Below are 19,780 nucleotides of genomic sequence, written 5' to 3' on the forward strand. Positions count from 1 at the left end.
TTTCAAGCAGAAAGCATTAGATCTGAAATAGTATTCTGAAATATAAATAAAAATAACAATAGTAATTAAACCTGAAAAGGATATTGCCCTGATAAAACGTTATTTTTTTAATCTCTACTTTGAACTAATTATTGTTTTTTGTATGATCAGAAGACCATTAGCTTCACACTGGAGCTCAGACAGTTTTAGATCTGCATTAGAGCTTTGGTTTTGTGAGACTTTTCCATGAAGGTACTATCAGAGATCCTACTGCAAAACCAAAACTGTTTATTTTCGAATAATGCTTATTCCCCCCTCATAGTAAATGCTAGTAATTTGTACTCCCATTATTAAGTAAGGTGAGGTTATTTTATTTCTGTAAATTTATATATAGCTGAACTGAGACACATACAAAATTGACAAGAATGAAAGAAGGAGAAAGCAAATCTGATAAAAGCAAAGAAAAAGCCTAAGTGAGATAAACAAAGCTGGAAGAGGACAGGATTAAAATGTATTAAGAGAAGAACTGGCTGATTCTGATTTCTGTTTTTAAAGGTAGACTCTTATTCCTGTGTTCCCAGTCTACCTCTTCCAGGATATATGTTCAGAACATCAGCATCTTGACCTCATTTGTAGTTCAAATTTTCTGCGCTTCTGACTTCAGGTTTCTGCTAAGTCAAGTGGAGAACCAGAGACTGATTAATGTCACCTGGTGAAATACTTGGTTTAAATGATGTGCCTGCCATAACTTGGAAGTTTGGGTAGCAGAGGACAAGAGGTTCCTGTTCTCCAGGGCAGCATTTGTTCATTTTGTGTCTCTGAATCAAGAACCACATCTCATTTATTGCAGACAAATACTCCTTATAAAGCCCTAATTAATTTCCAAAGCATATTATTCCTGTGGGACAGACATTCTAAGCAAGAAAGTGACTAAAGCAGCAGTTTCTTGGAGCATTTGACCAGTCAATTAAATAGTTGAGTATTTCGTTCTGAACTCTGGAGTGCCTGACCTTGCAACCTTTAATATTTTCTGATTTTTCTCAGAAATAATATGGAAATAAATTCCACCACAGTAACTGTACTCTTCTGTGGACAGACTCGAGAAAGAATTTCAACTTTTATAATTTGATTCAAAAAAAACAGATGTAGCTGTAATTGGGGGCAGTGCTACATCCATTTTAATTGTCATCAGTTGCTAAGATAAAAGAAAATCCTGAGACTTGAAAATTCTCTGTTCGACTTCTAATATGTGGTGTGCTATCTAACATTTTTAAAAGCTCCTGTACTCACAGCTTTTTGTTTCATTTGTTTTATTCCCATCAAGTCCTCATCTCAGCCTAGCCATGTTTGTCCTCCTTTTCCAAGTTATCCAAGTGCTTACATGTGAGAGGGCAAAAGCAGCTCTCTTGCTGTGCCCTGTCCCACTATCACCTTATGGCAGAAGTAATTGGTACTCGATATTTTCAGGGTCAATGTGGCAAATGTTTTTATTCTGTGAAACACTGCATACCCTGAACAGTTAGTCAGCAGAAGCTTAAAGATCATGGAAAATGCTTAGTGCAGGTACAGTCAGTGAAAAAGATAGCTGCTGAACTATTAACAAACCTCAAGTGACTTTTTATGGGTTGTATCTTTTTTCAGAGGTTTTCAAATTCAGCAGTTTTGGGGTAAGATTTAATATAGTTAGGAAAAAATTCAAAATACCATGGAGATGGGAGAGCCTGACAGCAGAGTAATTGAAGGACCTGAACAACAGCTGAAGCTTATGTATGAAAAGTCCTTATGACTTTCCTTTTTTGTCCTCTTCTCTCCTTTTTTCCTAAAGGAATTTTCATAATTGTCTGTTTTGCAATTATTAAAAACTGGTGAAGAAAAAATTTGAAAGAAAAGTTCTGAACTAAAAGGTCTAGTCTTGCATTGCAACATAAAATACAACTCTATGATAGGCCTAACTGGTAGGATCACTTGCTGTTTTGAGGCATTTTACGGATCTGCTTTACAAAGGCACTTTACAAATTAGGCTTTCAACACAATGTTAACAAAACTTTATCGTTATTCAGACACTAGTGGATGATACCCTATTTTGGGGGAAAAAAAGTCAAATTGCAAATATGTTCTTCAATGAATTTTATAGTGTGGGTATAGCAAATAAAACACTCTGCATTCCTCATTCATCTACACTTATTAGTACACTTGGGGAAATTCAAAGTTGACTTAAGACCTGTTAAATCACAGCATGAAGCATTTGAAATGTCCTTCAAAATCTAAGCAAGTAGGAAGGAATATTATGTTAATAAAGTGTTAAACAGTTAAAATTGGAGAAGGTCAGGGAATGTCAGAGTTCCGCTGTGGATGTGGCTGAGCAGTTAAAGATAGTGTTTCATTATTTTATGATTAAACATATATTCATTACTGTGTCCTTTATAAAGATGACCCATACTGGTTCAGTATAAGAATTCTTGTGAGAACTCTAGTGGGAAAAATCTGGACCTTGTAGAGCTTGTCAGTAGCTGCAGGTGACAGGGTGTGGTTCTCCATATATAAAAGAGATGGAGTATGCAATGCAAAGTGTAATCACACCAGTTTTGAACTGTTGTGGCCAATAAGTTTATAGGCTTTGCAAGTGTACCGGAAATAACGCGAAGTTGTTGTATATGACCTGAATAGCTGAAATCCTAAATATTTATATAATATATATATATACCTTTTGTCAAGATAGCTCTGTAGAACATGAAGAGCAAGATGCATTGTGCCTCTGTGAACGGGTAACTTAAGCTTCTGCTTTCCTAAAACTCTCTGTATATGTGTTATAGTGAATCTCTTGATGTCTCCAAATGATTAATACAGCTGTTAGCAGTGGGGTTTTTTTGCCTAGAAAGAGGTACCCTGGCTGTGGAAATGAGACTGGAATCCTAGGGTGTTCACAGGCCACGTGCTCCTGCTCCTTGTGTGTGGGTTTGTGCTATAATGGAGCAGCACAGTATCAAGTGGTGTTCGTAGGACACTGATGCCAAACTCTTTTCACAGTAGCCTCTCCAAGTATGTTGTGATTGTTACAGGCAAACACATGTAACATCTGCTCTTAATGGTAGTCTGGACGTTTTGAAATAAAACTGGAAAGAGGAATAAAACTGTGTGCAGTGGGAAGTTGGTTGGTTATAATGCTGCACTGCTTTAGCTAAAATAAGATTGAGCTGAAGCTTTTCTGAACATGAAACCGATGGTAATGCAAATAGTGTCTGTGTCCATAGAGAAACCATCAGAAGCCCACATAAATCATTTTCTAAACTTCTTAAAGAAGGCAGCAAGTAATTTAACATGGAGTAGTAATTACATAAATATGTAGACTCAATAATGTAGAGTGAAAATTAGGGAAACAATAATTGGGTGGAGGGGAAAGCTTAAAAATAACTAAATAAATTAAGCCAGAAACTGGCCCTGAAATTTTAGGATTGAAGTTGACATTTCTGAGCCTTAAATTGATTTTCTAACCCCTTAACATTCTATGATACTATGATTCTGTGATCAGTACAGTTATAATTGAATGTAAATTACTTTGAAGTAATTCCTTTAAGCGTTAGCATTATAAACAAACAAGTTGGATGTACTTTATATATGTGTTTAGGAGAATGCATAGACTTAAGTTCTGGAGATCTGGAGGTCTTTTTACCCTCCCTGTACCTTGGAAAAATGTAATAACTTATTGTAGTCCTGTGCTAAATCAACATCTCTGAGAGGAAAGGACAGTATAGTGAATCTTTTGAAGTAAAAAGTGTTACTTTGAATTTTTGCTTCTTTTAAGATCACATTTGCTATGGATACTGTGCTGCCTTTTGAGAACTGTAAATTAAGTAGGATAAAATCTAGTATTTGGTTACCAAACTCTTGGGCTGGAAGCCCCCTGTGTTTTATTGCCTATATATATATATATACATACATATATGTGTGTGTGTATATATATACATATATATGTATATATATATATACACACGTATATGTGTGTATATATATATGAGGTGAGGATATGATTAAATGCAGTGGTCTTCCCTGACTCCTTTTGAAAATGTCACCCTTCAAGGTAGAACAACTGGTAAACAAAACGCCTGTGAGTGCTTTCACCTGGATAAGAATAGTACTAATAGGTTTGTGCTTGCTTCGAGGTGATAATATGATTTCAAATAGTCAGAGAATTCAGAGTTGTTTAAAGTGCACAGTCAAGGAAGCTAAAGACCTATGTTCTTCTCTCATGTGGGAAAAGACTGAGGTTCAGATCTTAAGCCTGCCTTTGGCAGTAATGAACTGAAGTGCTTGGGGAAGTGTACAGTAGCATAACAATTAAGATATCTTAAAAGATTGTTTCTTAATATACTAATATTCCTATTGCACAAAAAGGAAAAGTAATTTTATCCTTTTTTCCCCCAAAGAGCTGTTATTGGGCAAACGGGGAAGATACTGGTTTTCTTCCATAGCTGCTCTTTGTCTTATTATGCAGTCCACCAACATGGTCTTAAATTCTAGTTTTCTTCTGAGACTGCATAACATGCCTCTTACAGGCTTCTGTCCTTGAGCCGTTTCAGAATTCTGTACTTACTTTTGTAGGTTAATTATGTGTAACAAGAATACTTTTGAGTTCCTAATAGTATTTCTTATTAGTCAACATGTCTACAGCTCTCATGACAAAATGTTCAGACAAAGTTTATCTGCATAAAAGTTTGGAAAATCAAAACAAAGGATTTCAATCTTAATTCTGAACCACAGATCAATCTAGTGAAAAGGTGTAATCTTCTTTCTATCACCACCACCACTGTCCCTGTTCAGTACTCTTAGACGTCCTCCAAAGAGCCCATACTGGTAACAAAATGAGGATAAAATTAATGGTGAACACCTTTGTGACTGTCATAACTGTAAATAAGGATTAGAATGAATAGGGAGAGTAATCTGAAATGCTCCAGGAATGCAAGGAAATTTAAACCTTATTTTGAGCTATATATTTCTTCACCTCTGTTTCTTCCTTCCTCCATCTAAAAGGTCCTGTTGTTTAGCCTCTGCTAATTTTGCTTTTAGTAGTGATCATTAAAGACATAAAGATCCCATTTCACCTGCAAGTGACTAGTGAAGGGTCTTAATTATTTTATATTTTCTTGAAGTACTTGTCCTGATTGAATGTTCATGGAACTTTTCACTTGTGCTTGATTGCAAATATTCTTTATGTTGCAACAATATATTTGGAGGAATTGTTTTGAATTTTATTTTTCCCAAATTTTAGCTTGGGTTTTCATTATTTGTATTTTCCCATTGTGGGGTTGAGTGGCAATGAAATTTTACACCCAGATGCTTTCTTATTCTGGAAAATTGGCTCTAATTATTCTTGCATTTGTATGTTGCTTAGTTTCTCCCCAAATAAAAATCTAAGTGACAAACATATAATTTATATGCAGAAATATTGAGGCATGGTTTGAATAGTTTGAAGTAGAATTAAAATATACATCACATACTTTAATTTTGGGGCATAGGAAAGGAAATTTACCATGTCTTTTGAAGATATTTTCTGATCTTCTGAAACTACATGTTTTGTATGAAAGAACATGTTTTAAAATAAATGTAACAATTTATTTTTAGTTCCCAGTGTGTTTATGAGCTAATTTTAAGATCAGATTTCAGTCTTGTCTTAATTTTTTTTCTTTAAATCCAAGTATTTAAATACTACATCTACAAATATTGTCGGTAAAAATGACCAGCTTTGTAGTATAATGCAGGATAATTCTCAATCATATGATACTGTCAGTTTTCATTTAAAATCAACTTTTTCAAAACTTATTTCTAAATGAACTTAATCAGATTAACTTCATTTAGTCACATCTGTTCATGATTGTTTTCCCTTTTTACTAGCCATACAAATCATGAAATTAAGCTAATTATATACCATTATCAGCTGCAAAGAACTAGTTTCAGTTTTATACCTTTTAATTCCCTGCAGGAGATTAGGGCTTGTTTTTTGTTAATATGTAAAGTGCAGTAACTTAAATGGATTTCCCCACAGTTATTGCCAAAGGGATTAACTAGTTTATTATTGTTTTCACTATTGTAAATTGGTTTTAAAACATTACATTTTATGATGTTTCATTGATGGCAATGCATGTCATGCTGTTGAGAAACATTTTCCAAATAGAACTGCTATATCGAAGTAATTGTCATACAGCTATAAAGCAAAAGAAATAATAATCCTGTCAGAGTATTTATTGATGGTAACATCTAATTTTTATCTTCTCTGCTCCTCCCTCTTTTTTGGGGGGAATTGGGGATACTGCCCTCACACAGGTGATGATGAGCAAAGTGATTGGTTTCATGAAAATGAATCTGGTGGAGCATGTGGAATTACAGGAGTGGTTCCATGGTGGGAACAAGAAGACTCCACAGAACTGGAGAGAGAATTGCCTGATCCAGTCTTTGAAAGTATCTTAACTGGTACTTTCCCTCTTATGTCCCGTTCAGGGAGGAGAGGTAAGTAGCCAATCAAGCAAATGCAAGCTGTAGAATCACTTGGGTACAATAGAAAGATATCTGTGGATTATATAAAATATATAAAATGTGGACAAGATCTTGGACTTACCAGTTTGTTTCCTTGAACTATTTAATTTTTAGGGTATCAGTAGGGAGAAATAATTCAAAAAACGTCAAATATCAGAAAAGTCAGAAAATGTAAAGTAGCTCATTTTGATAGCCTGCTCTTTTATTTGTTGTCTCGATGTTTGCATTGAGAATTATTAAGCGTTTTTTAAAGTGAATCTAGGTAATCTACTTTGTTCCTGACTTCTCTGATAATGTATAGAATTCTATAGAAGTTCATTAATTCAAAGGCTGGAAAGACTGCTACGACCATCTGCTTTACCTTGCTTTATGGTCAGGCTTTAGTGTTTGTAGAGAAGAGGCAAGGATTCCTTTTGAGCAAGGATTGAGATTGTAACTTAGAAAATACCCTTTTTCTTTATTTCTTTAAAACACTTCAGACAACTGTGGATCCAGTGTAACCAATGGTAAGTTCTACCAGCGTTAGATTGCTTTTACAGCTAGAAACCCACTCTTGTCTAAAGAAGTTGTCAGACCTCAGCTTGCTGCCAAAGAATTTTGTTATACCTTCCCTCTGCCACGAGGATCTCCTTTCACATTCAAATTCTATGTGAGCAGTGGTCACATCGCTTTTAAACTACTCTGCACACTGAATGTATTGAATTCTTTTGTAAGACTTCTTTTTTAGGTGATTGGAATCGTTTTTGAGGACTTGATCTCTGCAGATTTGCCAGATTTAATGTTTTATAGTACTAATGAAGTTGTAAGTGATGCAAAAATCACTTTCCTCCTGTAGTTCAGTATGTTCTGCTTATGCAGCCAACTGTGCATGGAACCCAGGATGGCAGTATGAATAGCTGCAGAAAGGTTGATTTTCATTACAACTTATCCTTTCTCTCACTTTTCCCATTCTGTGCTCCTTGTTTCCACCAGTAAAATGTTTGACAATAATAAGTTACTTTTATTTAACTGAATTCGTATTTATAGATTGGTATGTAATGGTGAATTTTATTGGTTCTGTGGTATAGGAAGGATTCTTAAATCATTTCATACTTTTTTTCTGTAGGTTTCCAGAGCAGATGTAGTCATCTTCATGGAATGCCAGCAAGAAACATAAAAAAGGCTTCAGGAAACCAGAATGCACTGGTAGGTGTTTTTATTATTGTTAGCTAATGTGCACTGTTCTGAGAGATTTTTTTAAAAAAAGCATGTTCCTCTCATGTTTGTTCCCTAGTGCTGTAGATAGGTAGTGGAACAGTAAGACTACAGTGCTACTGCTGCCTGATAGTGTGTGTTTGCTCTTTTTAAAAAGACCCTGACTCTTTTCACTGCAATTCTCTGTAATAAAATATTTGTGTGTACTCAAATGGCAGAAAGAGTCGGATACTGTTTGTCAGTACTTCTTTTGAACTGAGTGAAGGAGAAGATTTTCAGGCAGGTGTGTGTGTGTTTAACAGTTTCATTATGTACTTTATGTCTATACGAAAACATGTTTCTCTTCTCTTACGATGAAAATCAAACCAAAGATTTTTCGGTAATAAAAAATTTCTAGGATGCTTTGTGGTACAAATCAGATTTGTTTTACATTTTTTCTCCCTAAAACCTGCTTTGAAAAAATGTGTCCTTGTTCTTTTGTTTGGGTGACATCTGTGTGGTCAAGGGAAGGGGGTGTATTCAAAAAATTTAAAGCAAGTTTGTGATGCACCTGTCATAGGCCTCAGACATTTCTTTGGACTGAGCCTCTTCTAAGGGTTTTTAGTGCCTTCAGCTCTAGGAGCAATGTTTATAAGTGAAGTAAAAAAATTACAGCTGTCCTTGCATTTTTGTACAATCCAGTAAATTGTATTTTCCCATAGCTTTTTTCCTAAAATAAGTTTCTAGTGAATTTTTATAATTTTTTCCTTTAGAGAAGGGCATGAGAAGAGAGATTTGACTTTTTAAATTAAAACGTTAAAATGTATTAATTATAGCACAGTTTATTCCTTTCTTATCAGGATAGTGTTTGAACAAGAGAGAGAATGTGGGAGTTTCTTTATCAGGTGTGATAAACATAGGCCAGTACAATAAATACTACAACACGAATGTTCTTTATTATTTGAGAACATTACGTGTTTTCAAATTTTAGTTTGCCTAAACAGCATAAGGTACTTCTGAGAAATGTAAGAGTTATTATATGTGGAGAGAATAGAAAGGAACTTATTGAAATTTAACTCGATTTGCAGAGGGAAGGTTTTTATAATTGAAGTCTCTGTCCAGTAATTGCCATTTGGAGCTGAATAAGATGCTTTAAAACCTTGGCCTGTGATCTCTGTGTTAGTGGTCGTGAATTAGATGAATGCTCTCTAGTTCTTGATTTCCTATCTACCTATTTTTATTTTTGGTTCAGTGCTTGCTTGAGCATATCTGGGATTTGTAGCCCATTTTCTAGGCTTATTGCAATTTCACTCTGGTATTTTATAGGAGCTATTATAACTGATAGGTTAGCTTCATGGTATTGATGATACATGGCTTAACTACCCCAAAACCTGCCTTTTCCTCTAAATTGTAAAAAGGTGATTAAATTTCAATTGATGAAGATATACTATGAATGCATATATATAATAAAAAATCCTAATGTTTATTTTCTGCTATGCTTTCTAGATTGTCCTTAGGAACCCATTTTGTCTTCCAGTCATGATCTCCCATATATAAAGATGGTATTGTAGTTCCCTTTGTACCAAAAATCCAAGCTGATCTACTAAATTACTGATTATTAAATATGTCATTTACATAATATTGTAGAAGACGGTTGGCATGTGAATGTAGCTCCTAAGTCACTATGTTTAGGCAGGAGTGCATATAAAGAATGGATGTGTAGTTAGCTCTGCAGATGCAGTTTTCTGACCTCCTTAATGACTATTTATGTTTGTGGGCACATCTGCTGCATCCGTCTTTGCAAATGTAGCCATATAAACCAGAGCTCTTGTGCTTCCTTTTGTCAGTGATTGCTTCTTAAAGAAAATCTTCTTTAGATACTTCAGTCCAATGATAAAAAAAAAAGTCATTTAATACCTGTGACATCTGATAACACAGAACAAGAAGTAATTACTGCTATTAGATGGTAACAGTGAAGAAGAGCAAGAATGCTTTTAGAAAGATTAATATCCTGCAGAAAGAACACTGCAGACTCGACTTATTGAACAGAATTGTGGTGTGAATTAATTCTAACAGCGAGGAGTCTGATGTCTGTATCGCTGCTTTTCACAGGCTTGAAAGGGAGACAAAGTAAAAAAAAAAAGGGGGTTTCCTACTAAGATACACTGCCTAGAAGACACACATTGTATCTTGTGTTAAGTCTAAGGATGCCTAGTTTGTGTCTGGGGAATGTGAGCATATAGTTAGCTCTTTGCATACAGTCAATGTGTGCTTAAGTATTTTTGAAAAGTTTGGTTGAATGTTCACAATTATAGCAGCTAGCGAAGCCTCAGAGAGATTGCAGGTTTAGGGAAAGGAGAATGAATAGCTCTGACAATACCTTGATATATCATCATCCTGTTTCAAAAAGTGTTTAATGCCTGACTCTGTATGTTCTTGTAAGAGAAATGTCAGGCTAAGAGTGTAAATATTACTTGTTACAGACCAGGGAAACAGGCCAGCTTGCGTCATTTTCACACCACAGTGGGAGCTGAGGATCTGAGGAAGAAGGCTGCTCTTTATGGACCAGTTAGTGGACTTCAAATAGCCACGGCTGGTGCTTAGATTCTGTCCAGATGCTCTTCCTGTGTTTCATTGATGAGTTGCTTAATTTGAGTAAACTCATGGGTCTTTCTTTTACCAAGCATGCTGCCTTTGCGTCAAAACACTTTTTCAATGATCATACAACACTGGACAAGAAAGAGAGAAGTAAATACGACCTAGCATGCAAATGCTTTGGAAATCCTTGCCTAATCCAATGTGCAGGTTGAGTGAGTTGTCATACAGCAGATGACAACTGAAAAAGCTGAGCAAGAAAATGAAAAAAAAAAAAAAAAATTCATCCCAACTGGCTTATATCCTTTCCATTGTCCAGTTCATGTAAGATAGGCACGTTTGTTATGGAATCCATAATTAAATGGTTTGTCAGGTTTTGGGTTGCAATTATAATACTGGCTTTTCGTGTTTTCATTGCTCTGTTTTGTGGCAGCATCATTTGTAACTAAATTTTATTTGAAAAGAAAGAGAAAACCGTGGGTATTCTAATACCATGCCACATTGATAGTAGTAGCTTTGTAGTTAAAATGAGAAACATGATATATGTGCTTTCATGCCATACCAGTATTTAACATACTCTTTTAATAGGGTATATTGCATGAAATCTTACTTTGCTTGGTTGAAATCTGTAGTTATATATGACCTGATCAAGTAGTCTCAACCCCCACATTGTTTTATGTTAGGCATAGGCAAAAGTTCTACAATTTAAAAGTAATGTTCTATGAGTTCTGATTTCTTAGAAGGAATGCTTTTTTCAGTCTTTTTCTATGCATGTTTATATACTTGCATATCACTTATCTAGTACTGTATCTCTATTCTCTCCGGCAAATTGCATGTGAAACATCAGTATTTCATAGAATAAAATCTGAAATATAACATTTTGGATGCATTGGAACTGTGAAGGTTCATTTCTATGATATAGAATAGTAAGTGAACTCTTTACCTTAAACGATTAAGGTTTTCATGCTTTTCTCAGATGGATTCCTGGGGAGAGCACAAAGCCTTAATGAATGAAAATAAGAGTTAATAATTATAGTTAGTGAAAATAGAGCATGACTGTTTTTTCCTTTCCTTCAAAATGTTTGCCCAACTTAGTACTCAATGACTGAAAAATTTCACTTTTGTTCACAACTCCTCCCTACAAATAAGTGAAAGTTTTAAAAATCAGTGCTGCTGTTTTAGCTGTTCCTTCTGTGGTTCTAGATACAGTTTCTGCCCTGAGACAGGGAGAGGCGTTGTAGCGTTTTGTTTGAGAACTCTTATTTGTCCTCTCTTGCTGCCTCGGTTCCCTTGTCTGGGCTGGCAGCTGGTAAGAGATTTCACTGGACTAAAGTGCAAAAAACGTGACCAGTAAAAAAGATGCTTCTTTTTGACTGCCAATTTTTCCATCCATCACTTTTGTCACGGGGCTTGGTTTCATGATATTAAAGACAGCCTGTAGTAAGTCTTGCACTCCTCAATTGATTTATTTTTTTCACAGTTGTACTATTGAACTCGACTCTACCTAGTCATAATTATTCAAAATGGGCTTAAAGAAAGAAAACTGCATTTCCAAGACCTGTTATCTGAAGGTATCTAGATATTTCTGTCAAATCTCGTGACTCTTTTCAAAAGTTCGAAGATAAAAGAGCTTTTCTCAAAAAAAAAATTGTTGACAGATTACTTCTCTATTGACATGAGGAGAAAAGATGTACTCTTGCTTTTTAAAACCGTTCTCAAAATGTAAAAGCAAATCAAACATTTCTGCTTCTAGGTTCTTTCCAAGAGCCAGGTATGTTCAGGAGCTTTTCTCTTGTCAAAATATTTTGGAAATTGAGTGAACTCTTAATGTATAAGAAACCTTGGTATTGATCCAAGGAATGTTTCCCTAAAGAGTATTTTGGGCATTGTTTTTACAATTTTGGTCAGAAGCCTCTTCATAGATGCTCTGCAACTTTTAGAAAAACACTGCTTCTTAAGTTAAAGTGTATTTGGTGTTGTGAAGAATTTTTTTACATTGGATGAGTGGTATACAGTCAGATAAAACAATTCAGTATCACTGAAGTGCCTGAAAGAACTTATCTGGGGTGACATTCTGAAACCTTATGCTGCTAAACCTGCAAATGAATTTTCCTTTAAGGCAGTAGAAAAGTTGGGGAATTTTTTTTTTGTAATGGGGTTTTTATTAAGATTTCCTGTCATCAGAAATATTTTCAACTATTAAAAGTATTTCTCAGTGTACTTTTCCTTTTATTTTTTTTTCTTGTTTGTAATTGTTTTAAATTGATATCTGCTTATACAAAATGTAGTGAATAAGTCGTGCTCTTTTAATCGTCTTTTTAGTTAACTCAGTATCTTAGTTTTACATCATAAAGAGATAAAACTTCCTTGAGAGTGGGTGTTTTTCTGCACTCATGTGCTTCCTGCAGATATGCTTTTTCAGGCAGAAAAATTCAGGTTGTTAGCAGAGGAGATGCTGCTGCTATGGCAGTTTAAGCCCCACCTTTGATTCTTCCAGTGTTCATTTACTACTGGCAGAAATGCTACAATTTTCCTGATGAATGAGTCAGATGGCACACTTCTAGATTTCAAAACTTGGGTACATTGAAATAGTTATATTTTATGAGAAAACAGTGGTTCCACAACTAGTGGAAGGTATCCCTTCCTGTGGCAGGGGACTGGGAACTAATAAACTTTAAGGTTCCTTCAAATCCAAACCATTCTATGAACAAGAGGGGGAAAAAGAAGCTTCAGTTGGATTTCAAAACCCCATTATAAACAAAGTAGGTTTTAAAAATGAAATATAAATATTGGGGATGGTGTTGAAGTATCTGTGATGTTCTTAACTTCATGTATTTTTTGAGGAACTGCTCACTGTTCTTACACCTTTTTAATCATCACTATGTATTCTGCATAGTAAGAGCTGCTTTTTTCCACAAAGTATTTTCAAGTGCATTTTTGCTAAGTCTTTCCCTTATACTGATGCAAACCTAATATAACTTCCACCTGCGATGGCAAGCACCTGATGGAAGAGTAAAGCTGCTTAGTGACTTTCGTAATAGCTTAGCATACTTACTTATCGAAAAGATCATAATTTTACCTGTATCACGTTTCATGGTAGGTCAGTATTTCTCAAAGGGGTTCTCATCACTAGTAGTACCAACAGTGGTACCCCTACATAAGGCACAGTTGGTTTGTATTGCGATTGTTCAAGGCAGGGCACTAGAATTAATAGATTAGATTTGTCAGTATAGATGTCATTTTGTTACGAAGGGGTTTGATTTCTACCCATCATTTATGAGATCTGAATGGTTTAATAAAGTCTGCCTTACAACCTGTGTTTGTTTTAACTGACAGTGATTTTTGTGTCACCTGAAATTGTCTAATGAAAATCTTTGGTCATCAAACCAGTAAACAGGCACAAATAATACCACAACATTTCTGTCTCATTTGAAGCTGCAGCTCATTAGCCAAGTAGGAGTTACAAGTAACTCGAATAATAGATGTTTAGATTACATGAAATCTAAGTTTGCTCAGTTTTGTTATTGGTTCCATTACATAAGTGTAAAAACCCTCTGCCGTAATTAAAATAGAGAAATCTTCAACTGGTTTGTAATAGTTGTAAAGGCACTTACTGGTGAAGGTGAGCATGTGTGGTTTTTATTCTTTCTTCTGTACCACCTATCTTGTAAATTAGAGTGTAGAATCCTGGTTTCATTCTTAAAAAATCTGTGACTATCAAGAAAAAAATAGTTTGAATGTATCAGGAGATTAACATCTCTTAGAGATAACAATTGTACTTTAGCAGCAAAATGAAGATATCTTGTAGGTGTAATGACTAAGAGAGACCCTGTGCCACAAAGCTCGCAGTGGTTTTTCTTGAGATAGTTTACCTGCTGTGACGATCAAAACATACTCTTAAAATATAACAGATTAGCTTCTGTCTAGCTAAAGTGAATGTGGTGACTTAGCCTCTTCTTGGGCTTTCAAGTATAGTGTCAAAACCAGCATCCCACTTCAGCGAAATAGTTTCCCTCCAGCACTAGTCTTAGAAATGCCAAATGTGCTGCTTAGTTTTTTAAATGCATTTTGTGGTTTATTCATGGTGACAAGTGCTGTGAACTGTTAGTCTAAGCAGTATTCCTTGTAATTCACCTCAACCCAACTGCTCAAGTGATAGTCATTTACAATTTCACTTAAGTTGATTTTAAATGAGGACAAATAATGTTACGATATCTCTCATTTTTTCAGTTAGTGTCTGCCTTGAAAACATATTTAATACAGTTTCATAGCAGTCTTTACAGATAATAATGATTTTTAAAACCTCTGACCTCAAAATATGAGGCAGCATAATTATTCCTCTTGTGTTCTGCTACTTATCAAAAAAAATCCCACTTTCTAGTGCGTGGCTGAATGAAATGTTTCTTCTACTGACATTTTGAGTTTGCTTTTTTGGACTTCCCAAGTCTCTATTGGTTCTTTGATGTTTTATGTTTCAGTGCAATTCTAACAGAATTTGTCTTTAAAGGTACCTTTTCTTAGTACCTTTTCTGCAAAAATTTCACTCAGTTATGTCTCTTTTAGAAATTTCTTAATGCTTCAATAGCAGTGTTTTGAAGAATTGATGAAGAACAATACAAGAACAGCATCCTGTATCCAGAGTCAAGTTAGGGGTTGTATTTCCTTGTATTGAGGTTGACGGGGGAGTTGATCGTTTAATGCTGAGAACAGACAGAAAAACACGTGCAGTAGGGAAGGAACACTTGCAGAGATACTGTGGCTTACCTTATAAGCAGCATCTCATTTATGCTGTAACAACATCATAAATGTCAAGTAAATCATGACAGTAATTTCAGCTGGCACACTGTTTAGCATTTTTTAACTGAAAGCAAGTACAAGATCAGATACAGCTCCTAAGCAGTTGAGAGTTTCTTGGTAATTCAAAGCATAGTAACTCATTCACATACATAGGTTTTCCACTCCATAGAAAACTTCTGTCTTTCTGCCTTTAATAGGTGGTATGGGAGAATGAGGGCTACAGATAGACAGAACAACTTGAAAATAGTCCCTCTGTTTTTTTTCAGGTGCATTTCATATGGTGACCATGTATAGGCAAAACTGGCACTTTAGATTCTAATAGGAGTACTCTTATCTCTAGGCTGATCTATTAAGTGACCTTCCAGATTTGTTGGAAGATAGAATCACTGTTTATAGTCAGATGCGCTCATTTGTTTTGTTCACTTGTTCTGTTGTAGCATTACTTTATGTAATACATATTGAAAAAATTCTTGTGTGATGTTGCCTTAAGAGAGTGTGGAGAGAAAGACTCCAAGGCAATTTAGTGTATAAGATAAGATAAAGAGAGCAGGTCCTTTAATTAGGCCTAAGGCCAGAGGAATACAGATGATGCGCCGCTCCCCAGACAGTGGTTTTATGATTTTATAATAAGGTCCATCCAATCTCAGATTTGTCCACCCCCAGTTCTGCCCCCTGACATGCCCTTTCGGGAACTGGGTTTGGAGGTCTTTGGGACCCGTTCTTCCTCATCTTCATCTTCTTCACAGCACACACAGTCCTTGGAGCTTCTCCAACGTTCTGGGCTTGAAGGTCACTGTGTCTGTGTGATATCTTCTGGTCTGGGCTTTTCTACAATTCTGCCTTGAAAAGAAGACTAAACATGCTAACGGAATTTAGAGGGATTGATATGGAATGGAATAATAGGCTTGGGTATGTGTAAACATTATGCTACAAGATAAGGGATATAATGCAGCTACGTTAAAATCTACATTCACTACCCGACTACTTCTAAAATCTACAAAAGTTAAAAATCCAAAAAGCTCTGAGGCCTCAGTGAAAAGTGATCAATATAATTTAGCATCTTACTTTTCAAATCATTACTATAAGGCATATTTTAATCTTGTTTGATTTATAACAAAAGCAAAAATACAAACTCCTATTTAATATGTTGGGAGTTTTTTATATATACAATCTGAGTTCATATGGCTTATATCCACGAGTTAGAGGTAGCTGTAAAAATAGTGAATTAAACTGGATCTTAATTGTTCTCTCCAGCAATTCATCATGGAAATACATATATCAAATTACTTCAAAACAGAGGACAGAAAATAAAGTAGGAAACATACATGATGCATTGTGTTAAAGTTGAATTGGCAAAGAAAATTATTCTACTTCTTTTCTAATGTGAGAAAGAATATGGGAATGGAAAGGTCCTCCTTTGCCATTCTCTCTGATTGCTGTGACTTCAGTTAGTCAGATGTAAAGTCAGTGTTCTTTAGGCTGTTAAATATAGTCATAAAGGAGTGGAGCAAACCACATTTGTAGTCTAACCTACTTGTGACTTAGCGGGAAAATGACTTGTTTGCTACTATTTTGCTTCTTGAACTAAGAAAATCAAACATGTATTGACAGTGTACTTTAAAGAAGAAAAAGAGGTACTCAAAACTTCGCAGGAACTGCCTCTTCTGATAGTTGTCTGATAGTTCTTATAGTGGTATTTACAGCAAGGAAGCACGTAACTGAATGCAGAAGCTTTTCTTAACAGAAATATAAGTTTTGTTTAATGTGTTTCTGCAAGTCATTCATTTTGAAGATCTCTTAGAAGTGAACGCTTTCTTAATTATGTTTATCCAGTATCAGAGGCAGCAATGCTTACTTTAAATAAATGGAAATAATCAATCGTAGAATGGAAAGGTTATTCCCTGAAGATAATCAGAGAAAATTAATAAGGCTATGAGTTATAAGGTGAGTCAGAGGAAAACTCAAAGCTCCTCTCTTTAGTGGTCTCCTGATGTTTTGGGAAAACCCTACGTAAAATGTTGGTATGATGTTTTCAAAAGCATAATGATCTTTCTTTTGCGTGTTCTTAAACCATTTGTGCGTTACCAAATTACACATCATATAGAGGAATAAGGAGGACTACAAGAAAAGATTTATTAACATCAACACTTCCAGATGGAGTGGTTCAGGAGTGTATTTGTCCTTACCTATTAGCTACTGTCCCTTCAGCTGGGACATGGCAGCTGCTTTTTTAGCTTCTTTTCAAAGCAGAGTGTAACCATTGTAACTAATCAAGTGAACCCTTCAATTCCAACAGTTTTGATAGCTGCTCAAAATCTGTTCCACTCTGCCCCTTGCAATTTGACTCACTAAACTCTTACTTGCTTCTGACCAGATTTTTGCTGTGGATAGTTTTTCCTTTTCTTACTACTAACTTTAGATAGCCCCTTGTTTGACAGCTGATTTTAAAACCTGCATTCACAAGTATGAGACTATGATTTTAAAGGTCCAGGAAGAAGCTTGTCCTCAGTTCAGAGAAGTGAAAATTGTTTATTTAGGCAGTAATTTTTTCTTACTGCCACCTGATGGGAATACTCTGTTGCAACTCTTCAGCTACGGACACTTGTGAAATTCATTTTAAAGAGCATTAGATAAAATGCATCCTGTTTCCCTTTCTTCCTGACCCCTTTCCATTGGATTGCTCAGGTCTAAAGCCTAATTTTACAGAGACCGAAGCAGATACAGTAGGTTTACAATAGGTTGCATTTATATTTTCTGTTAAGTAGGGTCAAACTAGGAAAAACAACTTTTTCCAGTTTTCTGTCATGGTGTTATGCTGTGAAAAAGAAAGCATGTGTATAGCAGTTGAGATTTTGTTGCCATACTGCTTTTCTCTTTTGTTTGTGTTTCGTAAAAATTGGGAGTCTAATTGTTGGTGTAGGTCTAAGGCAATTTAAGACTACTTGCAGTACCTAAAAGAACTTTAAGAAAATTGCCTGCTAGAAGTTACCCTAAGCTCGCTTTCCCCATGCAGTAAAATATAGCATTTAAGCAAAAGATAGGAAATTACTGCATAAAAATGAGGGGGGAGGCATAAATATTATAAAATACATTGTTTTGCCTTGTTCTGGAGAACAGACAGAACATTTAACTATATTTTGTCAGGTTATTAATAATAAATATTATATATGATTTGACTATTACAAAGTTTAAAAACTCTGAAGCATTTATTCAAGTTTTCTTTGAACACAAACCGATATCTTTATAAAATTATTTTCCCTATATCAATGATGCATATGCATGTTTTCTTTCAGGTTTAACTTGAGGGTTTTTTGTTTCACAAAAACAACTTCATTTACATAGAGTGTTTTAGTGAATCTTATATTAAATATTACTAGAATGTGGAAAATGTTTTTAAAATATTTGGGGGTTGATGGATTGGTACTCTTCAAAGGGAAACAAAACACTAAATATTTCTAATCCTGCATTATTTACCGCATGGGTGGTTAAATGCTACTTTAGGCCCCATAAAATTAAAAGGGAGAAATCTGCCAACTGTAGCAGGAATTGGATTTAGGAAGAGTGGTACAGAGCCAAAATATTGCTACAGAATTAAATGTCAAAAATCTTCTTTAATAGTAGATATATAGTTCACAGTGTCTGGTTATGATTAATACATTTAATCTAAATCACTGAAAGTTGCTCTCTCCTTTTCCATAAAATACAATAGGACACAAATCAGTTTTACTGTAGGTGGATAACAATTGGAAAATAATGCATCTTCCCGCCCAATAAATTGTCAGTTATACCTTTTAACTAAAATCGATTCATCTTTCCAAAATTTATTACAATTTCTAATAATAAATCTTTTCAAATGTTTATTCATTTGCTTTTTGATACATTTGTGCCACTTTTGCTATGGTCTAATGTTTTTTCTTTTGATTCATTGTAAATTAGAAAATCTATTTTGAGTCAATTTTCTAGTTAAGAAGTTAAAATCTATAACCTAGCCATTTTTTCATAGTCTCCTTTGCACATTTTAATACCCTTGAACTTAGATACAATCCAGTAAATTCTGATCAGAAGGTGATTAAAAGACTTTTCACTGCAACTTCTTGACTGAGGGCCAGATTCATAAAACAAGTACTTATGAGATTGTTAGCTGGTTTTCTCCTGCACATCTCCCTGAGTCAAAGAGGAAGATTGAAACATTTATAGCAGATGAACAGATACATAGGTTTTGGTCAAAGATTTTTAATATGGGCAGTCAGGATTGCCCTTGTGAATTAAAACCCCACGGTGACCAAAGGGAGTATGACAGAAGCCTCCTTTTGTTGTCCCTTTATAGCAGCAAGAGAATGATAGTACTGATGATCACCAAAGCATACTATGTCACATTATTTGTGCCATCTCTAATTATCCAATGCTAACCTCTTCAAGTGGGCTCATCTGCCATGTAACATTCTTAGAAGTAGCACTTTTTTAAGAGGAAAATATTTTAGAAGAAATTTTTCATCACTTTCTCTAATGATTGATCTTCTAATCTGCGTTGTGAAATTGTGTTCACTGTTCAGCAGTTTCCTGCTCTGTATATAATAAAAGATGTCAGAGAGGGATAGTCTTATTTTTTTAAAAATCTCCCACTGAGGGTATTTCCTGTTCTGATCCAGTTAAAAAATGTGATCTTAATCAGTTTCCCAACGAGAATTATGTATGAGAAGGTTGATCT

General features: G+C 35.0%; 1 protein-coding gene across 1 annotated transcript in view; it reads left to right on the forward strand.

Annotated features, from left to right (window-relative positions):
• GPATCH2 (G-patch domain containing 2) overlaps positions 1-19,780 on the forward strand; it is a 123,836-nt gene that overhangs the window by 17,075 nt on the left and 86,981 nt on the right. Inside the window, 2 exon segments of the mRNA XM_027739503.2 lie at positions 6,298-6,480; positions 7,613-7,692. Of these exon segments, the coding sequence (XP_027595304.2) occupies positions 6,298-6,480; positions 7,613-7,692 (263 nt within the window).

The sequence above is a fragment of the Pipra filicauda genome, unplaced genomic scaffold (assembly GCF_003945595.2).
Source record: "Pipra filicauda isolate LSUMZ 115617 unplaced genomic scaffold, ASM394559v2 scaffold147_size4022426_pilon, whole genome shotgun sequence".
Classification (NCBI taxonomy): domain Eukaryota; kingdom Metazoa; phylum Chordata; class Aves; order Passeriformes; family Pipridae; genus Pipra; species Pipra filicauda.